Source organism: Meles meles, chromosome 19 (genome assembly GCF_922984935.1).
Source record: "Meles meles chromosome 19, mMelMel3.1 paternal haplotype, whole genome shotgun sequence".
Taxonomy (NCBI): Eukaryota; Metazoa; Chordata; class Mammalia; order Carnivora; family Mustelidae; genus Meles; species Meles meles.
In genome coordinates this window covers 53,544,629-53,568,867 of record NC_060084.1, presented here as the reverse complement: position 1 = coordinate 53,568,867, position 24,239 = coordinate 53,544,629, and the positions used below count along the sequence as shown (strand labels likewise).

The window sequence follows — 24,239 nt, the reverse complement described above, 5'->3', positions numbered from 1 at the left end:
GAGACAATACAAAAGCATACAGGAGTATTAGAAGCTAGGCAGAGTCTAGATGACCCCAATTTTTTGAAACGTGATCTAAAAAATCTCTTTTAACAAAATGGCTCTCACTGAGGAGGAGCATTTAGGACAATGGTTGCTTTTACTTGTATCAAACCTGAGAGGAAATATCAGAGTAAATTTGGCTGTAAGTTAAAAATCCTCTCTTTAGTCATAGACACACCACTTGATCATGGTGAACTACTCTGATTTCTGTGGGGACAGTGGGAAGAGTGGATGCAGGAGACAAATTTTTCTTCACATTTTTGTAAGAACCTTGAGAAGCAACTCGAAAGACCAAAAGGAAATGTTTTCATCTGAAGATTGAGCCTCAAAACACCCACTAGCCCAGAGCTATGGGTTTCAAAACTCCCCGACTCCTATGCTCCCAAACACAGACAAACCCTGCACTCCCCAAAAACATTGACCTCAAATTAAATCTCAAGTTCACCCCAGGATCTCTGGTCCATGGAAACTCCCGCCCCTACCACGGCAGGCTGCTCCCTGTCAGGACCCCGGGTGACACCCCTAAGGTAGCCTAGGGGCAGTGATCACAGGTCCACACCTGCCACCTACTTTTCAGTCACGGAGCCCGAGTTAACACACAGGCCCCAGGCCCTGACCATCGTCCTTTCATCATCAGTCTCTGAAGACTACGCCTTAACTCATGCTCGCATTCCTTGGTGACTGGCCCCAAGTAAAACCCCAAATATGGCAAATGTCCCCACGCACGTTCCTGCTTCACCGGCTAGGTTCCTCACTCGGGACCGACACCCAGTCAGGCGCACCAGACCCCCAGCCTGCGAGGGCTCCCCGGAGGGCGACTGCAACCAAGTGCGGTGCTCTCTGTGCACTCTCCACCAGCGCTAGGGACATGGAGGCAGCCCTCCTCCAACTACATGGAAATTCACCTGCCATTGCGGTGAATGGAGGCTTCCTCAGGTAGAATTGATCAGTTACTAACTCAATTTCCCTCTCCCCTTTCTGAAGGATTGGGGGTAAGGAGGGGAGGGGAGAGGAGACACGCCTGTAAGTTCTAAGCTTCTATGGCTTCGTCTCTCTCTCTAGTGACCGGTCCCAATCCAGAAGGCATACAGGAGTCCCCCCAGTGTTGCCTCATTAGAATAAAAAAATGCCCCTTCGGGCTCTCTGCTCAGCAGGGAGCCTGCTTTCCTCTCTCTCTGCCTACTTGTGATCTCTGTCAAATCACTAAATAAAATCTTAAAAAAAAAAACAAAAACCCTAGTGCACTCATCACCGGGGGCAGAAACCAACATATATATTTTCTATTATCTCACAACGCCAAATAGCCACCTTCAAAGTGTAAGTGCTAAATGATTCTACTTTCCGCATAGTCTATAAATGACAAACTTACAGAATCTCTGATGCCAGGGGTTAGGGTCACAGAAAATTTGACTATGAAGGAGTAGCATGAAGGAGTTTGTGTTGACAAAACATTCTGTGGTGTTGGTTACACAAACCTACACATGTGATAAAGTTTCTTAAAACTATATAAAAAAAGAAAGAAAGACAGACAGAAAGAAAAATGAGTACATGTTACAACTGGTGAGATCAGGGCACCTGGGTGGCTCAGTCGATTAAGTGTCTGCCTTCAGCTCACGTCCCGCATCAGGCTCCCTGCCCAGTGGGGAGTCTGCTTCTCCCTCTACCTTCCCTCCTGCTTGTGATGTCTCTCTCAAATAAATAAACAAAATCTTAAAAAAAAAAAAAAAAAAAAAACTGGTGAGACCCAAGTAAATCCTGTGGTTAAAAGCATTATAATTTCACTTTCCCCTATTTGATAATGAGCTCTGATTATGTAAAATGTTACCTTTGGAAGTAGCTGAATGAAGGACATTTAGGAAATTTCTGAAATATTCCAGTGTTTGTGATTCTAAACTTATTTCAAATTCAAAATTGATGGTACTTACAACTTGGTTAAACACATCCAAATATATTGTTAAAATATGAAATTAACATATTGCTTCATTTTGAAATACTTCAAGTATTCTGTAATAACAAACTTGGAACTAAAGAAATTCTAAAGTTAATTATATAATGACACAGGCATAGAACACTCCTGCACTACACTGTACATATTAAAATTTAATTCATGGTGAGAGTAACAGTCACTATTTAAAATTTATAAAATCAATGACAAGGCAATCAAATATAGCTTAAGTATCCTGTTCTGGATGCTTGTGAGGCGTGTTATCCATTATGTTCAGATGTGACAGAATGCTCTCATTCATCATTTCCCCAAGGCTTCAAGGCTTCTTTCCTCTAAGTTGTCTGGTATTTTGCTGAAGTCCACCACATCCAATGTGTTCCTAAGTTATTTCTGTATGGACTTCCTGGCAAATATGTTACTTCAAGCCCTACTGTATTCATTGCCATAGGAAGTACTTGTCTAGTGTGAACTGACATCTATTGAGGTCTTACTTCCGGGCAAAGATTTTCCCATAGTTACATATCTGCCAACTGGAAACACTCACTATCTGTGATGATCACATGATAGGGTCTATTTCCCACCGAAGGCTTTCCTCATCTTTCACATTCATAGAATCTATTTCAGTCTACTTTTTAGATGTATAATGTCCTAAAACATTTTCATCAAGGCTGATTGTGAGTTGTTTTGTAAATTTTTTCCTCAACATAAAATATGACACAATTGATCACTCAAGATGATACCATTCTTTGCACTGTTATTTTCATTACATACTATTATCTTGAGGGCCTACAACTGGCAACAGGTTATCCCAAAGTGACTACCTATGAATTCTCTTATGTTTAACAAGGATTGACAAGTGGGCAAAAGCTTTCCCACAATCACTGCATCCATAAGGTCTCTCTCCTGTATGTTTTCTTTGATGAACATTGAGCCCTGACTTTGTAGTGAAGGCTTTCCCACATTCACTGCACTCATACGGTTTCTCTCCTGTGTGAATTCTCTGGTGGGTAATGAGGTCATTTTTACGCAAAGAAAATTTTCCACATTCAGGACACGCAAAGGAAGTTTTTCCTGTGTGAAATCTCTGATGTTGTATGAGGCAGGTTTTCTTCCTGAAGGCTTTATCACATTCATTGCATTTGTATGGTTTCTCCCCAGTATGAGTTTGCTGATGTATACACAGAGTACTCTTCATGGTGAAGCCCTTTCCACATTCATTGCATATATACGGTTTCTCCCCAGTATGAGTTCGCAAATGGGCAATGAGCATGCTTTTTCCAGTTAAGCCTTTGCCACATTCGTTACATATATAGGGTTTCTCTCCTGTATGAGTGCGCCTATGTACATTGAGATGACTCTTCTCTGTGAAGCCTTTTCCACATTCATTGCATGTATAGGGCTTCTCTCCTGTATGAGTTCGTTGATGTCCAATCAGCCGTATCTTTGCTGGAAAGCCTTTCCCACATTCACTGCATATATAAGGTTTCTCTCCTGTGTGAGTGCGCTGATGGACAACCAGACGGTTCTTCACAGTGAAGCCTTTCCCACAATCATTGCATATATATGGCTTTTCTGCAGTATGAGTTCGCTGATGCACAATGAGATCACTCTTCATGGTAAAGCCTTTTCCACATACACTGCACACATAGGGCTTCTCTCCTGTATGCGTTCGCTGATGTCTGATGAGAGGACTCTTCAAGGTGAAGCCTTTTCCACACTCACTGCATGTGTAGGGTTTCTCTCCTGTATGAGATCGCTGATGTACGACGAGACAGTGCTTCACTGAGAAGCCTTTTCCACATTCACTGCACGTATACAATTTCTGTTCTGTATGAGTCTGCTGATGTGTGATAAGACTGTTCTTCAAGGTGAAGCCTTTCCCACATTCGTTGCAGATAAAAGGTTTCTCACCAGTATGAGTTCGTTGATGTGCAACAAGACGCCTCTTCTCGATGAAGCCTTTTCCACAGTCACTGCACATATAAGGTTTCTCTCCTGTATGAGTTTTCTGATGTGTAGTGAGACTGAACTTTGTAGAGAAGGCTTTCGCACATAGACTGCACGCATGGGGCTTCTCTCCTGTATGAGTTCGCTGATGATAAATAAGTCGACACTTCTTGATGAACGCTTTCCCACATTCATTACATGTATAAGGCTTCTGTCCCATATGAGTTTTCTGGTGTAAACTGAACTGTGATTTCTTGAGGAAAGTTTCGTCACATTCGGTACATTTGTGTTTCAGTCTTGTATGAATTCTCTGATGTTCAGTTAGCCTGGATTTTCTAGAGAATGCCTTCCCATACAGACTGCATCCATGAGGTTTCTCTCGAGTATGAACTCTCTGATGATCAATGAGCTGAGACACCTTGACAAAGGCTTTCCCACAGTCACCACATACATGGGCTTTCTGCATGTTGTGAGTTCTCTGCTGTTTAATGACCTGGGAATTATTGTTGATGGGTTTTACACTTAAAGGAAATTTTATTACACCATAAAATTGTTCATGGTTAGTATGAAGAAGGGATTTCGCATCTTCATTAAACTCAGAGTTCTTTGAGTTATAGTTTATACCCCTGCTTTCAAAACTTAAATTTGATTTTAAAGATTTTTTATGTAAGTCAAATATATCATAATTTTGCTTTAACAGGAAATTACTTTCACTCTGATTAAGAATATTTGCAAAAGTATTATGTTCACACCATTGTTCCACACTCTTCTGATTGCTTCGATTTTCCAAGTGACATTGCAGAGAATCATCAACGTTCCTGATTTCTAAGAGAGAAAAGAACAATGAATCATTCTGTAATCTCTCATAATCTTAGCTTGGAATAAAACTGTTTTAAAAATGCCTTCACATTGGGCGCCTAGGTGGCTCAGTGGGTTAAAGCCTCTGCCTTCCACCTGGGTCATGATCCCAGGGTCCTGGGATTGAGCCTCGCATTGGGCTCTCTGCTCAGTGGGGAGCCTGCTTCCCTCTGTCTCTGCCTGTCTCTCTGCCTACTTGTGATCTCTGACTGTCAGATAAAATCTTTTTAAAAAATTAAAAAATAAAAAGTAAATAAAAATGCCTTCACCTGGGGATGTCTGGGTGGCTCAGTCCATAAGTGTCTGCCTTCGGCTCAAGTCATGATCTCAAGATCCTGGGATCGAGCCCCACTTTGGGCTCCGCACTCAGCAGGAAGTCTGTTTATCCCTCTCCCTCTGCCCCTCCCTCATTCAAGCTCACTCTCTCAAATAAATAAAACCTTTTTTAAAAATAAAAGTTAAAAATAGAACTACCCTAAGGCACCTGGGTGGCTCAGTCAGTTAAGCGGCTGCTTTCGGCTCAGGTCATGATCCCAGGATCCTGGGATCGAGCCCTGCATCAGCCTCCCTGCTTGATGGGCAGCCTGCTTCTCCCTTCCACCACCTGTGCTCTCTCACATGCTCTCTCAAATAAATAAAATCTTTAAAAAAAAAAAAAATAGAACTACCCTATGATACAACAATTGAACTATTAGGTATTTACCCAAAGGATATAAAAATACAGATTTGAAGGGGCACATGCACCCTGATGTTTATAGCAGCATTATTAACAATAGCTAACATATGGAAAGAGCCCACACGTCCACCGACTGATGAATGGATAGAGAAGATGTGATATATAGACATACACACAATGGAGTATTACTCAGCCAACAAAAAGAGTGAAATCTTGCCTCTTGCAATGAAATGGATGAAGCTAGAGTGTACTATGCTAAGTGAAATAAGTCAGTCAGAAAAAAACAAATATCATAGGATTTCACTCATATGTGGAATTTAAGAAACAAATGAACATACAGGAAGATACATGGAACATATAGGAAAGGGAAAAAAAAAGAGAAAGAGAAGCAAACCATGAGCATCTTAACTACAGAGAACAAACTGAGGGTTGCTGGAGGGAGGCGGCGGGGGACGGCCTAAATGGGATGGGTATTAAGGAGGGCACTTGTGATGAGCACTGGGTGTTGTATGTAAGTGATGATCACTAAATTCTACTCCTGAAACCAGGATTAAACTATATGTTAACTAACTAGAATTTAAATAAAAATTTGGGAAAAAAAAAAAGATAAAGATACGGTATACACATACAATGGAATATTGCTAAACTGTAAAAAAGGAAATCTTGCCATTTGCAACAAAATGAATGGATCTAGAGGGTATAATACTAAGTGAAATATGTCAGCCAGAGAAAGACAAACACCTTATGATTTTACCCATATGTGGAATTTAAGGAAAAAAACAAGTGAACAAAGCAATAAGAGACAAACAAAAAAGCAGACTTAAATACAGAGAAGAAACTGATAATTGCCAGAAAGAAGGTGGATGGGAGGATGGGTTAAATAGATAAGGGAGTTAAGAGCAACTTATCTTGATGAGCAGAGAAATATATAGAATTGCTGAATCATTATATTGTGTACCCAAAATGAATATAACACTGTATGTTAATTATACTTCAATTAAAAAAAAAAGAATCAGAGTAAAGGTCTTAAAAAATTAGTGGAAATTCCATTTTGTCATCACTTTAGAAACTGGAAAGTAATAATAAATGGCCACAGCCAGTGTCAGGGCATGACTGATGAATTACCAAAAAAAAAAAAAAAAAAAAAAAAAAGTGAAAACAAAAGCTTTAGGAAAATAAAAGCAGTGATAGTATCTAGTTAACTCAAGAAAAATCTGAATTAGCAAAACCATGAAGGAAATTACTTGAAGCAGACTTAAGTTATGACCTGGTTTGGGTTGGAAAACATGTAGCATGTTAAAAAAGATATTTTCTTGTTAATCAAATGACCTTTAAAGAAGGGAGCTCAGGGGCACCTGGATGGCTCAGTCGGTTAACCATCCAACTCTTCATGTTTGCTCAGGTCATGACCTCAGGTTGTGATATTAAGCCTTGTGTCAGGCTGTGGAGCCTACTTAAAATTCTCTCTCTACCCCATTCTCCCCCCAAAAAGAAGAAACCTCAGCAAGTAGAAAACATTGCCAGGATAGGAAGAAATTTAAAATGTGTAGTTGTGTTGAGCTGAAAAAGACCCTAAATTTTAAAAAAAGATGGAGAGAAGATGATTCCCGTTCTCACACACAAAATGTGAAGTCTTCATGCTACCATGCTACCATGAAGAAGGGTAAAAAACATCAAAAGAAAGCACACTGTATTAAGAGAGAAGCCAATTAGGATGTATGAGAGAAGGGAAAGGATTAATTCATAGGAATAGAGGAAGCTTTTCAGAGTTATGAGATCTGAGAAGAAAATGAAAACAGAAGTATGGAGACAGAACCTCCAGGGTTCTGGTAGGAAAGTGGGGGAGGGGAGCCAAGGAACAACATAAATGCCCAGAAAAACCAGGTTATCATGGAGACAAAGCATCCAAGGTGGGGTTAGATATCATGGAAGGAAATCATTATTTCCTAGTAAGGCAGGTAAGCAAAGTAGTAAGAAGAAAGTGATGAACTTAAAGTTGTTTTTTTCCAGAGAGGCCTGGAAAGTGGAATTTCATTGCAGGAGAGGTGGTAACACAGGTAAAAACACTGTGACAGCGGATGAAGAAGAGGAAGATTAGAAAATCCTAGGAGGGAGAGCCTGGCTGGCTTCAGTCACTGGAACATGTGACTCTTGATCTCAGGGTTGTAAGTTCGAGGCCCATGCTGGGTGTCTAAAATACCCATGTTGGGTATTTAAAAACAAAAATCCTTAAAAAAAACTTAAAAAGGGGTGCCTGGGTGGATTGATATGTTGAGCATCCGACTCTTGATTTTGGCTCAGGTCATGATCTCAGGTTTTGGGATCAAGACCTGCGTCAAGACTCCATGCTCAGCGAGGAGTCTGCTTGACGACACTCTCTCTGCCTCTGCCTCTGTCCTTCTTCCTGCTCATGCGCACTTTCTCTCTAAAAATAAAGAAATGGATCTTTCTAAAAAATAAAAAGAGGGGCGCCTGGGTGGCTCAGTGGGTTAAGACTCTGCCTTTGGCTCGGGTCATGATCTCAGGGTCCTGGAATCGAGCCCCACATCAGGCTCTCTGCTCGGCAGAGAGAGCCTGCTTCCCCCCCCTCTCTCTTCCTGCCTCTCTGCCTACTCATGATCTCTCTCTGTCAAATAAATAGATAAAATCTTTTTAAAAAATAAATAAATAAAGTAAACAGGGATCCAATCTCAAAAGAAAAAAAAAGGAGCATATTTTCCTCTAAACTTCAAAAAAGAAAAAGAATTCTCATATGAGAAGAGAGATACAGGGATGGGCTGTTGATGTTTCCTCAGACATGGTCACAGTCCTGATGCCTTCTCTGAACGACCTAACACTACTAGCCGCCCACCTTGCCAGTTCTCACTCACCTGGGCAGATCTGACTGTGCATTTCATCTTCTCTCGTCCAAAGTTCTCCTCGCTCCAACTTGGAGAGTACATCTGGTTTGCCGGCTTGATACCCTGTGCGTGAGAAAAGACAGAAGACTCAGTGGACTTGGGTACAGCAAGGAGGGATAATGTTACATTCTAGGAACTAAACAGGTTTCACATCTGTAACATCAAGGCTTTTCTCTCAGAAGATGGGACATTATACCCTCTTGTCTAAGGCAAGAGAAGGATCTGAGGATCTACCATTTCGAGTATTAAAGAGTTAAATAGCTGAGAAAGACAGAGCCACTGGCAGAGCGCCCTGTGAGTGACACACGGGAGCTGTCCTCACCCACTGACACCAGGTTGCTGTAGTTCTCCAACATCATGTCCCGATACAGGTCCTTCTGAGCAGGGGCCAGGAGCTGCCACTCCTCCCAGGTGAAGTCCACGGCCACATCATCAAATGTCAGGAATTCCTGTTATAACACAGTTATGTTTAATGAAGTGATATTCTTGTGGTGATATGGAAAAAACAGATAAAGGAAGTTATTCTGCTCATTTCACTATATAGGAAATGGTGGTTTTTATTCTTTAATACATTGTGATAGAAAAAATCTTATATAATACTATGTCGTGTGCAATCTTCTATTCATTCAATGACCTTGAAAATTTAAGGAAATTTTTGTAATATGTGTCACAAAATCCTCTTGCTAGTGTAGGCATCTATAATCTATATGTATTTGAAAACCTCTTTGCCAATACTTAACTACATAACACTTATAAGCAGACAAATAATACAGATTTCCAAATTCACCATGAGCATTCGAGCTAACACCAAAACCAGTAATGAAGAGACTGCAGATAAGACAATACATACTTATTTCAGTGGTTAATAAAAATAAACAAAAGAAACTGTATAAAACATGTATAAAGCAAAAGGATTAACAGATGACTAAGCAAATTTTTAAAAAACTATAAAGAACATATTTATGGACACATATATGTAAAAAGACAAACATATATGTATGTGTGCATATCATTAGGCAGGGTTAATACCGTAACAGATACAATGAAGAAACAGCTGTAGGAAACATATTTTTACATCTATAAGTAGTAGGGGCAATTAAGGACCTCACCAACCACAATACCTCTCTGAAAAACCATCAAAGACCTATGTGAACTTCAGAAACTATGCCATGAAATATTAACATCCCTCAAGGAACCAGTCTGTTTTCTCCTCACACTTGATGCCTGTGATATTGTGATATAAGAAATTTGTATTCCGTATTCATCTCTGGTTCTTTGCACGGCTCCTAAAGCCCTGGAATTTCCTAAGTGGTTGGGGTGGGAAGGACATCTTGCATTACTTGTAATAAGCTCCTTTCAACCTTACCTGAATATATATTAACAAGGTAAAACATAGTGGAACCCTAGATACCCTAAGGATATGGCTGGTTGCTAGGGAAACAAACCTATTGATTACAGGGCTGGAATTTTCAGCCCCATCCCAGCTGTCCAGGGAGGGAGAGGGACTGGAGATTGAGATAATCATTAACGGCCAGTGATTTAATCAATTGCCCATACATGATGAAACCTAAATAAAAAACAAACACTCCAGGGGACACTTGGGTGGCTCAGTGGGCTAAGCATCTGACTTTGGCTCAGATCATGATCTCAGGGTCCTGGTATGAGCCCCGCATCGGGTTCCCCGTTCAGTGGGGAGTCTGCTTGTCCCTCTCCCTCTGTACCCCCTACCTTGTGCACATATGCACATGCTCTCTCTCTCTCAAATAAATAAAATATTTAAAAAAAACAACAACGACAATGACAAAACCGACTCGCACTACACTCCAGGGCTCAGAGAAGTTCCAGGTTGGTGAGCATATCAAGGTGCTGGGAGGATGGCTTATTTCGAGAAGGCATGGAAGGTCCTTGCTCCTTCTCCCAAACCTTGCTCTGGGCTTCTCTTCCATTTGCCTGTTTCCACCTTCTATCCTCTATAATAAATTGGTAAACGTGAAGTAAAGTGTTTGCCTGAGTTATGTGAGTCACTATAGTGAATTATCAAAACCAACAAAGGGATTGTGGGAACTGTCTATTTGTAGTCAAGTCAGAAGTACGAGTACTCTGGGCACCCAATACTTGGTATCTGACATGAGGGCAAACTTGTGGAGTATGACAGTAAATCCATGTAGTCAGAGCCAAGATTGAATCAAATTGTAGACAGGTGGTATCTGGAGAGTTGGAGAACTGGTCATTTGTGCACAAAAACTCATGTTTGGTGTCAGAAGTGTTGGCAGTAGACATATCACAGTAATGCCTACCATGTAACTTACCAACATTCTCTTGTGATGATTGTCAGAGACATTTGCAGCAAACTGACAGTTCATGTGACCTACAGGGTCTTACACAGTCACATATATTCATTCCAACATGAATCACAAAGTATGAATCCTATGAAATTAGGTTCCTGATCCTACTTTGCCCAGATTTCTCCAGATCCTGCTATTCTCAATTTAAACTTTTCTTTTTAATTGCACTGATCTTTTTTTTTTAGTCGATTTCTACAAATCCATTGGGAAATAAAGGAAAGAATAAAAGAGCCCAAAAGTCACCTGGGCTTGGATCATCTTCTTTTGATTTGGGGAAATGGCTGCTAACTTGGATGCTCTGTCTTTAGCTCTTCTGGATCAGCTCTAAATTTCTGTTCAAAAATCTCAGTCTCCAGTCAATGGTTTCCCCAGAAATGATGTCATCTAAGTCTTGGAGTCTTCTCCTCCCTTTTCCCTTGATCTGTCTAGTTCCTGGAGAGCCAGCACCTACAGGCTGAAAAACAAATTACTCTGAGTGGCACATTCTCTTTAGGCCCAGATGTTGTCACTGTTGCTGTGCATTCACCTTATACCAAGGCCCCAAAAGATCTATCTTTTTATTAAGTACTCCGGGCCAAGAAAACATAAAATTCAGAATGTTTGGGAAGCACCTTTCTTCTGTAGAGTGGAAGCAGTATAACTATCAAAGGGAATGCGGGACAGAGACCCAGAAGAGCGTGATACCCAGTGGCAGGGAACTCCTTATGTGGATTCATTTTAGGAATGAGGACATACAGACAGTTAAGATGTACGCATTTTAATTTTTTAAATTAATTTATTTATTTACTTATAGAAAAAGAGGGAGCAACTGTGAGCAAGAGAGGGGCAGAGGGAGAGGGAGAAAGAGAATCCCAAACAGGATCCACGCACAGCATGGAGCCCAACAGAGGCCTCAATCTCATGACTGAGATCACGACCTGAGCCAAAACCAAGAGTTGGATGCTTAACTGACTGAGCCACCAGGCGCCCCATTATCTTTTAAATCATGCATGTCCATCCCCCTCTTCAAAAGTCTTCTTACATCCCAGGCTGCATACATTTTGATTTTGAGAACATCATGCTAAGCAAATATTAAGCAGGGTCTTATCTAATTTCTCATTATCATCCATTTCTTGATACTCTGTAGAGAATTATAAGTATAAACCTATATAGGAGAGTCAGCAAAAATATTCTTTAGAAATAGAACTGAAATAAAGACATGTTCAGGCAAAAGCAGAGAGAATTCTTCATCAGAAAACCTGTGTTACAGCAAACATGAATGTTCTTCAAGCAAAAGGAAAGGATCCACCAACATAAGCAGAGGAGCAAGGAGTCAAGAGAAACAAAACTGGTAAGAGTTTAAGTCTAACTTAGTACCACATGGGGATGCCTGGGTGGCTCAGTCAGTTAAGTAACTGCCTTTGACTCAGGTCTTGATCCCAGGATCAAGTCCTGGGGTGAGGTGGGGGGGGGTTCCCTTGTTCAGCGGGAAGCCTGCTTCTCCCTCTACCTGCCACTCCCCCCTGCTTTTGCTCTATCTCTGTCTCTCTGACAAATAAATAAAATCTTTTTTAAAAAAAGGCCAATTATGAATATTCACCTAACATGTCTATATACCTCTTTAGTCAGGTGGCTGGTTACAACATTTAAATAGAAAAAGTCTGTATCTTTTTTTTTTAATTTTTAAGGATTTTATTTATTTATTTGTCAGAGAGAGCGCGCCAGCACAAGCAGGGGGAGCAGCAGGCAGCAGTCAGAGGGAGAAGCAGGCTCTTCACTGAGCAAGGAGCCTGATGCTGGACTTGATCCCAGGACACTGGGATCGTGACCTGAGCTGAACGCAGACGCTTAACCAACTAAGCCACCCAGCTGTCCCCATACCATCATAAAGCACACAGAGGGTCAAGGTCAGTGTTAAAGAACAGGACATTTTATGGGAATAATTTAACATTCAATTTAACATTCAAAGTATTGCTAGTAAACTAAAAATCTACTTCTAAGAACTTCTAAAAAGGAAATACTGGCAACAGTGTAGTATTTGATAGGACATTTAGTTTCTTCATTATAGTTTCCAAAGAGCACTTATGTTTTAAATCAGAAAAATTATCAGCATTCTATAATTAAAATTGTGTTGCTAGATCATAGCTTTAAACGTTTTCATATTTCCTGTACCCCTGGGGCAAATAATACATTATATATTAATACAAAAAAATTTAAAAAAATAAATTAAATAACGAGAAAAAAAGTTTTCATACTTAAAAGAATAAAGACAGAGAAACAAGGGGGAGGCAGGGAGAGAGCAAATTAGTTATAAATACAAATTTTACAAAGCACAAAACCATAAATATGGGGAAATCATCAGCCTTCTTATTCAAATATACTAGATTCCTGCCATCACAGATCACCATTTTAGGTATTTTACTTCACTGGATCTTCAAAACAACCCCTGAGGGAGATTTTGACTTCTTTTTGCTACCAGGGAAACAGCTACAGGTCACATCAATCACACAGTGGTTTGAAAAATCAGATTCATTTCAGGGGTGCCTGGGTGGCTCAGTCAGTTAAGTGTCTTCGGCTCAGGTCATGATCCTGGAGTTCTGGGATTGAGCCCCTTGTTAGGCTCCAAGCTCAGTGGGGAGTCTGCTTCTCCCTCTCTTTTTGTCCCCACTTCCAGGTTGTGCTCTCTCTCACCTTCTCTCTCAAATAAATAAATAAAATCTTTAATAAATTAATAAAAACAAGATTCAATTCATTCCAAAATTCACTTTCATTCCACTTCACAGCAGGCCAAGACTATTTGTAAGTAAGAAATCTGTCCATTAAGTAAACAAATGAAACAAGTATAAAGCTATTAGAACTCTATTAGTCATGTAATTCCAAAGGCATTTAGAGTAACCGTACAGGACTGCAGCTGTCTTTAGAATGCACGGAAACCAACAGAAGACTGACTCATCTTGTGTCTGGGTGGCTCAGGTGGTTAGGCTTCTGACTCTTGTTTTTTGGCTCAGGTCATGATCTCAGGGTTGTGACACGGAACCGGTCTCGGGCTCTATGCAGGGCATGGAGCCTGCTTGGAATTCTCTCTCTCTCCCTCCACCCCTGCCTGTAACAAAAAAGACTGCTTCATGAACAAAGGATGGACAGAAGGTTAGATAACTGGTAGAGCTAGTCTAGTAGGACATTAATGGTAGAATCTATGTGGTAGGTGTATGGATGGATACTTTAACATTCTTTTGATATTTCTGTATGTTTGAAAATCTTCCACACTAAAATGTTAGATAGAGAGAAAGATACTGCAATAAGAATTTAGTAGCGTGGCCAAGTAGCCAGTAGATAATTAAAGTTAATTGATCTTTTATATTCTAGAAAATTATAAGGAAAAGGGAGTCAGAAAGGAATAACAGGCTTACAACTGCGATTAAAAAAAAAAAAAAAGTCGGGGGAGTCAAGATGGTGGGGAAGTAGGAGGAGGCACCATTTCAACCTGTACCCTAAAGTGAGCTGATTACCTACCAAAGAACTCCGACCACCCATGAAATCAGCCTGAGATCAGAATTATACACGTCTGGATCTCTACAGGAGCAGAAGACGCCAGTGGCAGGTAAAGCAGACTGGGAGCATTGGACTGTTATCGGAAGATAAACAAAAGGGGGAGGGAGTCACCAGAGGTGACCGATTGGAAAGTAATACCCCAACACGAGAGCGCCCTGCGTCTGGGGACCAGCATTAACTTGGAGTCTGGTTGAAAGCACTCAAAAAACAAAGAGCAAAGGATCGCGGGGGGTAATAGTGGGAACCTGGGCGGTTAGGGTCAGGGACCTAAGTCCCCCAACCCAGGACAGCCTCCCCTGGCGCTGAGCCAGAGAGAGTGCGGTGGAGAAATCAGGTCTCCATCCCTGAGCCGCCAGTGCACCTGACCCGCCTGCGCGCCCGAGAACGAGTGGGGTCTGGCTCCCGTGAGGAGCTGGGAGCCTGACCAGAAGGCAATCCTGAAATGCGCGTGCCCCACACCTTCCCTTGGGATACGTGCTCATAGGCGCTAGCCTGGAGCTCTGGCATCCGGAAAAACCAGACATTCCCAGCCCGGGACAGCGGGAAAATCTCAGTGTGCGATCTCTGCTCAGAACCTCTCTGGCGGTCTGGAGCTGCCTAGACAGCCACCGCTGCCCTGGTTTTGGGTACAACGAGGAGCTCCTGCATCCCCAGGGACAGTGACTCAGAACCGACTCAGCCAGCAGCTTTTCCAAAATATTCTGGGGCTTCTCTCTGAGAGGGAGGTCGGGGTGCAGTTTGCTCTCCTCTAAAACTCCAAAAACCATCAAAAGCTGTCAAGGCGAGAGAAAGCAGATGAAAGAACATAAAAACCCCCAGAGAACAAAAGGCTGAAAAAAAACCAGTTTCCTCAGAGCTCACCCCCTTCAGGGGAGCTGGAGGACCTAACTCAGGGAACATCATTGTCTGAAAACCCACGTGGCAGGCCCCTACCCAGAACCAACCAGGAAGGAAGAAAAAAAAAAAAAAGAAGAAGAACCACCACTACTTCATAAATACAACTTTTATTTTGAACTCTTTACCAATATTCTGGTTCTTTTTTTTTATACATACAGATAATTTTTTTAACCTATTTACCACCACACTGAGATGTCCAGTACATCAAATTCTTTAATAACCTTCTAACCTGAACTTTTTGATACATACACCCGTGTTTTTCTTTTGCTTTTCTATTTTTTTAATTCTTTTTTAATTTTAACTTAGTTTAGTCTAGTTTATTCTTTTTTAATTTTTATTTTCTACTATACATATAGAGTTAAACTTCAAGATAATCCCCTTTCCCCAATCAATGCTACCCTTATAGGCAAACCAGTTTCTAATCCCCCTGTAACTTAGGAAAGTTGAGTCCCTTAACAAAAACATCAAGATACCGTCAGGAAGAATCAAAATAACCTTCCTCGCCCACACTGAGAATTTATAACCACTCTCCCAATTTTTCCTTCTGTCAGTGTTTCTGTGAATTTGTGTTTGTCCTGATAATATATAAATCTTATACGTGGGGTTCTTTCTGATGAGGTTCTTCCCTTTTTTTGCTTATATATATATATTTTTTTCTCTTGTCATATACTTTTATCAGTCTTTTTGTTTGTCTGTTTTTGTTTGTATACTTCATAAATCTTACCTTGTGGCCCATTTGGGCTGAGCCTTCTCTTTTATCTTCCCTTTTTTTCCTATTTCTCTCTCTCTCTCTCTCTTTTTTTTTTTCCTTTTTTCTTTCCCCTTTTTTTTCTTTCTCCTTCTCTATTTCTTTTTCTTTTCTTTTTTCTCTCATTTGGGTGGGGAATCCTGATTGCACAGAAGCGTTCCAGGGTGCACCTTGACTGCACCACAATCGATAAGTCCAGCTGCATCTGTTCAGTCACCTCTTACCAAAATGACTAGGAGGAGGAATTCCCAACAGAAGAAAAATAGAGAGGATGGGCCTTCTGCAACAGAGCTAATGGCTATCGACATAGACAATATGTCAGAAAAGGAATTCAGACTAACAATTATCCAGGCAATAGCTAGGTTGGAGAAAGCCATGGATGACCAAACAGAATTGATTAGGGCAGAACTGAAAGCCACCAGGGATGATGTTCACAATGCTCTCAATGAGTTCCAATCTAATCTAAATTCTCTAAAAGCTAGGGTAACTGAGACAGAAGATAGAATTAGTGATCTGGAGGACAAACAGATAGAGAGAAAGGATCAGGAGGAAGCCTGGAACAAACAGCTCAGAAGCCACGAAAACAGAATCAGGGAAATAAACGATGCCATGAAACGTTCCAACGTCAGAATTATTGGAATCCCTGAAGGGGAGGAAAAAGAAAGAAGTCTAGAAGATATAGTGGAAGAAGTTGTCTATGAAAATTTTCCCAATCTCACGAATGGAAACAACGTTCATGTACTAGAGGCAGAGAGATTTCCTCCCAAGATTTTAAATTCTCGAAAGTCCTCACGACACCTTATAGTTAGAATGAGGAATTACGTTTCAAGAGAGACCCTCTTAAAAGCAGCTAGGACAAAAAAGCTCCTTACGTACAGAGGAAAGCCCATTAGAATAACGTCAGACCTGTCCACAGAGACCTGGCAAGCCAGGAAGGGCTGGCAAAATATATTCAGAGTACTAAATGAGAAGAACATGCAACCAAGAATACTCTATCCAGCAAGACTGACATTTAAAATGGATGGAGAGATAAAGAGTTTCCAAGACCGGCAAGGCTTAAAAGACTATGCAACCACCAAGCCGACACTGCAGGAAATATTAAGGGGGGTCCTATAAGAGAGAAAAAATCCTAAGAATATCATTGAACAGAAATATAGACACAATCTACAGACAGAAAGACTTCAAAGGCAACACGATGTCAATAAAAACCTATCTCTCAATAATCACTCTCAATGTGAATGGCCTAAATGCGCCCATAAAACGACACAGGGTTGCAGATTGGATAAAACGACAGGACCCATCCATATGTTGTCTACAAGAGACCCATTTTGAACCTAAGGATACACCCAGACTGAAAGTGAAGGGATGGAGAAACATCTTTCATGCCAATGGGCCTCAAAAGAAGGCCGGGGTAGCGATTCTCATATCAGATAAATTAGATTTTAAACTAAAGACTGTAGTCAGAGATACAGAAGGACACTACATAATTCTTAAAGGGACTATCCGCAAAGACGATCTAACAATTGTTAATATCTATGCCCCCAATATGGGAGCACCCAATTACATAAGAAAACTATTAATCAAGATAAAGAGTCATATTGATAGGAATACAATAATAGTAGGAGATCTTAATACGCCTCTCTCAGAAATAGACAGATCATCGAAGCAGAAAATTAATAAAGAAATAAGAGCATTGAATGAAACATTGGACCAGATGGACCTCATCGACGTATACAGAACATTCCACCCTAAAACAACAGAATACTCATTCTTCTCAAGTGCACATGGAACCTTCTCCAGAATAGACCACATACTGGGTCACAAAGCAGGACTCAACCAATACCAAAAGACTGACATTATTCCCTGCATATTCTCAGATCACAATGCTTTGAAACTGGAACTCAGTCACAAGGAAAAGTTCAGAAGGAACTCAAACACCTGGAAGCTAAAGACCGCCTTGCTTCAGAATGCTTGGATCAACCAGGAGATCAAAGATGAACTTAAACAATTCATGGAAACCAATGAGAATGAAGACACTTCGGTCCAAAACCTATGGGATACAGCAAAGGCGGTTCTAAGGGGGAAATACATAGCCATCCAAGCCTCCCTCAAAAACATTGAAAAATCCAGAATACACCAGCTGTCTCTACACCTTAAAGAACTGGAGAATCAACAACAAATCAAACCAACTCCACATGCAAGAAGGGAAATAATCAAGATTAGAGCAGAGATCAATGAGGTAGAAACCAGAGATACAGTAGAACGTCTCAATGAAACTAGAAGCTGGTTTTTTGAAAGAATCAATAAGATCGATAAACCATTGGCCACACTAATCCAAAAGAAAAGAGAGAAAGCCCAAATTAATAAAATTATGAATGAAAAGGGAGAGATCACAACTAACACCAAGGAAATAGAAACAATCATCAGAAATTATTACCAACAGTTATATGCCAATAAGCTAAGCAACCTAGATGAAATGGATGCATTCCTGGAAAGCTACAAACTCCCAAAATTGAACCAGGAAGAAATTGACAACCTGAAGAGACCGATATCTAGTAACGAGATTGAAGCAGTGATCAAAAACCTCCCAAAAAACAAGAGCCCAGGACCTGACAGATTCCCTGGGGAATTCTACCAAACTTTCAAAGAAGAAATAACACCAATTCTCCTGAAGCTGTTCCAGAAAATTGAAGCAGAACGAAAACTTCCAGACTCTTTTTATGAAGCCAGCATTACCCTGATCCCCAAACCAGGCAAAGACCCTACCAAAAAGGAGAATTTCAGACCAATATCACTGATGAATATGGATGCAAAGACTCTCAACAAGATCCTAGCAAACAGGATCCAGCAGCACATTCAAAAGATTATCCACCATGACCAGGTGGGATTCATCCCTGGGTTGCAAGGTTGGTTCAACATTCGCAAATCAATCAATGTGATAGAACAAATCAATAAGAGAAGAGAGAAGAACCACATGGTCCTCTCAATTGATGCAGAAAAAGCATTTGACAAAATCCAGCATCCGTTCCTGATGAAAACGCTTCAAAGTATAGGGATAGAGGGAACATTCCTGAACTTCATAAAATCTGTCTATGAAAGACCCACAGCAAATATCATCCTCAATGGGAAAAAGCTTGCAGCCTTCCCGTTGAGATCAGGAACACAACAAGGATGCCCACTCTCACCACTCTTGTTCAACATAGTATTAGAAGACACAAAAAGATGGAAGACCGTTCCATGCTCTTGGATTGGAAGAATAAACATTGTTAAAATGTCTATACTGCCTAGAGCAATCTATACTTTTAATGCCATTCCGATCAAAATTCCACCAGTATTTTTCAAAGAGCTGGAGCAAATAATCCTAAAATTTGTATGGAGCCAGAAGAGACCCCGAATTGCTAAGGAAATGTTGAAAAACAAAAACAAAACTGGCGGCATCACGTTACCCGATTTCAAGCTTTACTACAAAGCTGTGATCACCAAGACAGCGTGGTACTGGCATAAAAACAGACACACAGACCAGTGGAACAGAGTGGAGAGCCCAGATATGGACCCTCAACTCTATGGTCAAATAATCTTCGACAAAACAGGAAAAAATATTCAATGGAAAAAAGACAGTCTCTTCAATAAATGGTGCTGGGAAAACTGGACAGTGATATGTAGAAGAATGAAACTCGACCACTCTCTTACACCGTACACAAAGATAAACTCGAAATGGATAAAAGACCTCAACGTGAGACAGGAATCTATCAGAATCCTAGAGGAGAACATAGGCAGTAACCTCTTCGATATCAGCCACAGCAACTTTTTTCAAGATATGTCTCCAAAGGCCAAGGAAACAAAAGCAAAAATGAACTTTTGGGACTTCATCAAGATCAAAAGCTTCTGCACAGCAAAGGAAACAGTCAACCAAACAAAGAGGCAACCCACGGAATGGGAGAAGATATTTGCAAATGACAGTACAGACAAAAGGTTGATATCCAGGATCTATAAAGAACTCCTCAAACTCAACACACACAAAACAGATAATCATATCAAAAAATGGGCAGAAGATATGAACAGACACTTCTCCAACGAAGACATACAAATGGCTATCAGACACATGAAAAAATGTTCATCATCACTAGCCATCAGGGAGAGTCAAATTAAAACAACATTGAGATACCACCTGACACCAGTTAGAATGGCCAAAATTAGCAAGACAGGAAACAACGTGTGTTGGAGAGGATGTGGAGAAAGGGGAACCCTCTTACACTGTTGGTGGGAATGCAAGTTAGTGCAGCCACTTTGGAGAACAGTGTGGAGATTCCTGAAGAAATTAAGAATAGAGCTTCCCTATGACCCTGCAATTGCACTGCTGGGTGTTTACCCCAAAGATACAGATGTAGTGAAAAGAAGGGCCATCTGTACCCCAATGTTTATAGCAGCAATGGCTACGGGCGCCAAACTGTGGAAAGAACCAAGATGCCCTTCAACGGATGAATGGATAAGGAAGATGTGGTCCATATACACAATGGAGTATTATGCCTCCATCAGAAAGGACGAATACCCAACGTTTGTAGCAACATGGACGGGACTGGAAGAGATTATGCTGAGCGAAATAAGTCAAGCAGAGAGAGTCAAGTATCATATGGTCTCACTTATTTGTGGAGCATAACAAATAACATGGAGGACATGGGGAGATGGAGAGGAGAGGGAGTTGAGGGAAACTGGAAGGGGAGATGAACCATGAGAGACTATGGACTCTGAAAAACAACCAGAGGGTTAAGAAGGGGCAGCAGGGGGTGGGGGGCGGGGGTTGAGGAACCAGGTGGTGGGTAATAGGGAGGGCACATACTGCATGGAGCACTGGGTGTGATGCCAAAACAATGAACACTGTTATGCTGTAAATAAACAAATAAACGAATTAAAAAAAAAAAGTCTACATTGGAGATGAAAGGCAGGGGAACAAATCCATGAGTAAATGAATAATCATGAAATGTCCCCAAAATGATACCTAAACATTTCAAACATTTCACCTTTATACAAACATATGCAAACACTGACTACGAATCCACTCATGAAACACTCACAATACCACAGGTTCATACACTAAAATCATTTGTAAATGTTTATTACATGAAATAGGGGAATAGAGAAAATCATTGTACCATTTACACAATTTATCTGGATTATCAATATTAAGCACATAACATGAAAGCCTCAAACTGGAATGTACTGAAATTTTGACAAGGATTATCCCTTGGGAATAGAACTTAATGACAAGAGGTGTTATTCTGCTTATGTCCTACGGAGTCTGAAAAGAAATATCCCAGAGGAATGCGCAGGAATCTTAGAGGACAAAGGAGAAAAGGCTGCATCTTAAACAGGAAACCGCTATGAGGTATGCGGGATCATTCATCTCGCCAGAAACTTTGAAGTTCAACACTAAGGGGTTATGTTGGGGGCCAAAGAGGGTTTAAAACTGAAGCTGAATGGGAGGGAGACAAACCATAAATGACTCTTAATCTCACAAAACAAACTGGGGGTTGCTGGGGGGAGGTGGGATTGGGAGAGGGGGAGCGGGCTATGGACATTGGGGAGGGGAGGCGAACCATAAGAGACTATGGACTCTGAAAAACAACCTGAGGGTTTTGAAGGGTCAGGGGTGGGAGGTTGGGGGAACAGGTGGTGGGTGATGGGGAGGGCACGTTTTGCATGGAGCACTGGGTGTTGTGCAAAAAGAATGAATACTGTTACGCTGAAAAAAAAAATAAATAAATAAAAAGGGGAAAAAAATAAAAAAATAAAAAATTAAAAAAAATAATAAAAAAATAAAAGGGAAAAAAAAAAAAAAACTGAAGCTGAAGACCTGGGGCTACGGGGCAGAAGGAGGACGCAAAGGCACCTCGCGTCAGTGGCAGCAGCAGCCTAGCCCCGGGCTTCCAGGCGCAGCCCACACTCCAGCAGCGGCGCCTATGCTCAGGGCAGCCCCTCCGAGCCCCGTGAACCCCACAGACCCCTGCACGTGAACCCCGAAGCAGCGCCTCATCTTCGAGCCCCAAACCAAATGCGCACCATATGCGGCTGTCCCTGACAGCCACCACCCTCCGGCTAGCCATCTCCTAGCCCGAGAGAGTAAACGGCCCCCAGATGTGCCCTCGGCCCCAGGTCGCTGTTCCCCAGAGATCTTCAACCACGAGCCTCGAGAGCGACTCCGGACTGGGTCGAGGGACGCCAAAAGCGCACACCCCAACACGGCGGAACACCCACCCACGCCGTCCTCCCGCGGGAATCCCGGCCGCGTCACCCCAGGCAGACGCCAACCGCCACCCCTCAGCCACTGCCCACGAAGAGCCCCAGACACTGACCTGATTTTCGCCACACCCCACCACGACCGGTCGGCGCCTGAACTTACTTCGCCGAACTTCCTCCGCCTGGCTCGGCACCGCCGGATGGTGGCCAACACCGGTCTGAGGCATTTGTAGAGAAAAGGCAACTGGATCCCAGCTTTTCCGCTGCGGCAACATGGCCGCGCCCAGGCCGTGCCCCACGGGGGCGGCCATCTTAGATCACGGTCGTACGGGCCGCCGGGGGTCGGGCCCTACGTGCCCGCAGCAGGGAAGGTTGGGAAAGTGGAAGGGCGGGTGGGTCCCGGCAGAAGCGCGCAGGTGTCTCCAGACTGAAGCTTAAACCGGGCAATAACGCCCGGCGGAAATCCCTTTGAGTGAGCCGACTAGAAAATTAAACTTAGATGGCTCCGTTGGCACTACCCCGTTAAAAGTGGAGGTTATCTGTCCAGCACAGAACTCGCTTGGGAACCCACCTCCTCCACCGAGTTTCTAGCAAAAAATGGGTTTGAAGAGACTTTTGGACAAAGCAGGACATCCGCAGAAGCTCTGGGGGCACAGGGATGGTGGTCACTGATGAGGAAATAAAAGCGTCAGAACGAGCCAGTTAGGCTTGCGGGCAAGTAATGGGGGGGAAAGGCCACGGCGAGTCATAAAAGATCAGTGCCCAGGGCGAAGGCTGACCTGAGGACGCAGGCGAATCTTTCCGTGGGTCCAGAGAGGAAGGCAGGCTTTGAGGACCAAAGGCCAGAAATAGGGAAGAATGGAGAGAAAGGCCTATGCATGTAAAATTGCCAACTATTTTCCAGTTAGTTACCAATCCATTCCACTATCCATGTATGACAGCCACTCTCCACGTCCTATTATAAGAGGAATAGGAAAAAGACCAACTAATTTTTTAAATAGCTCAATAATAAGCCACTTATTTTTTAAAATTGCAAATATCCGATTTTTTAAAGTGCATCTAATATTCAAATAAGTACAAAGTGAACAGGAAGCAAAAATATGTTATGCCTTAATATTCATAAAGGCTGAACGATGAATAACATTCATCGTTATGGCAAGGCCGTGCAATAAAGACACTCTATTGTGCTAAGTCTTATTTCTCTCATCTGCATGGGTAAATAGTCCACCACATATGGCTTTGAGTGAACTGAGATGTTACTATCTTGCTTATCATAGTTGGAAGTTTAAAATGCAACACATTTAATATTACGTATTTGATGTGTTTAGTCAGGATTCAGATGAGAGCATACCAACCAGTAAAATGTTTCTGGAGTACAATCTTGTACTTGTTTAAATTATCCAATTTAAAACTTTTCATTTCTTGAGCCAGCAATTAATTTCAGGGATTCCGTAGAAATTTTTTTTGAGAACATGTACAAGAATAATTATGGCATCAATTTTGACAATTTTAAGGAAATAACACAAATTTGTTACGTAAATGTACTTCTCTTCCATCTCTATATGCACTTTTGGATAGCATTCCTTCCTAGTGACTCTGACCAGTGTTTCCAATAGGACAAATAACAAACAGGATAGAACTAGACTTGTTCGGTGAGGTATAGTCTGTCTATCTCTTGGAGCTCTTCTAACACATTAGAATAGAGCCCAGGCTAGCCTGTTGTAGCATGAGAGCCTGTGAAAGACCCCATCAATTCCATCGGAGGCTTAGAGGTGTTTTAAAAAAAAAAAAACAAAAAAACATCCCATTCATACAGGCTCTGTCCAGACAGCCCCACCAGACAATCCAACCCTAGACCCACACAAAAGAATTACTAAATGTTTGTCTTTAGACATTAACTTTTAGGAAAGTAATTTTGTAATGCAAAAGTAACTAATACCAATATGAATGTGCCTCAGTAGATGATTCGTTAAATAAATCATAAATGAACATGCAGAAAGATAAAAAGAATGAAAGACACCCTTTAAGTTTGGTGCAGCCACTATGGAAAACAGTATGGAGTTTCCTCAAAAAATTAAAAATAAAACCACTGTATGATTCAATAATTCTGCTTGAA

General features: G+C 41.6%; 1 protein-coding gene across 6 annotated transcripts; it reads right to left on the bottom strand.

Annotated features, from left to right (window-relative positions):
* Positions 1–1,663: 1,663 nt before the first annotated feature.
* ZNF615 (zinc finger protein 615) lies at positions 1,664–22,365 on the bottom strand. Of its 6 annotated transcripts, none has more exons than XM_045988218.1 (5): positions 22,240–22,365; positions 10,957–11,167; positions 8,691–8,817; positions 8,339–8,431; positions 1,664–4,759 (listed from the first exon to the last, which is right to left on the bottom strand). In XM_045988218.1, the coding sequence occupies exons 2-5, from the start codon at positions 10,969–10,971 to the stop codon at positions 2,805–2,807; spliced, it is 2,190 nt and encodes a 729-aa protein (XP_045844174.1). In that variant the 5' UTR covers positions 10,972–11,167; positions 22,240–22,365; the 3' UTR covers positions 1,664–2,804. The 6 variants fall into 6 exon arrangements, with proteins under 6 accessions (XP_045844174.1, XP_045844176.1, XP_045844175.1 ...); XM_045988220.1 differs by having other exon boundaries at positions 22,287–22,364; XM_045988219.1 differs by lacking the exon at positions 22,240–22,365 and adding an exon at positions 13,594–13,768.
* Positions 22,366–24,239: the final 1,874 nt, after the last annotated feature.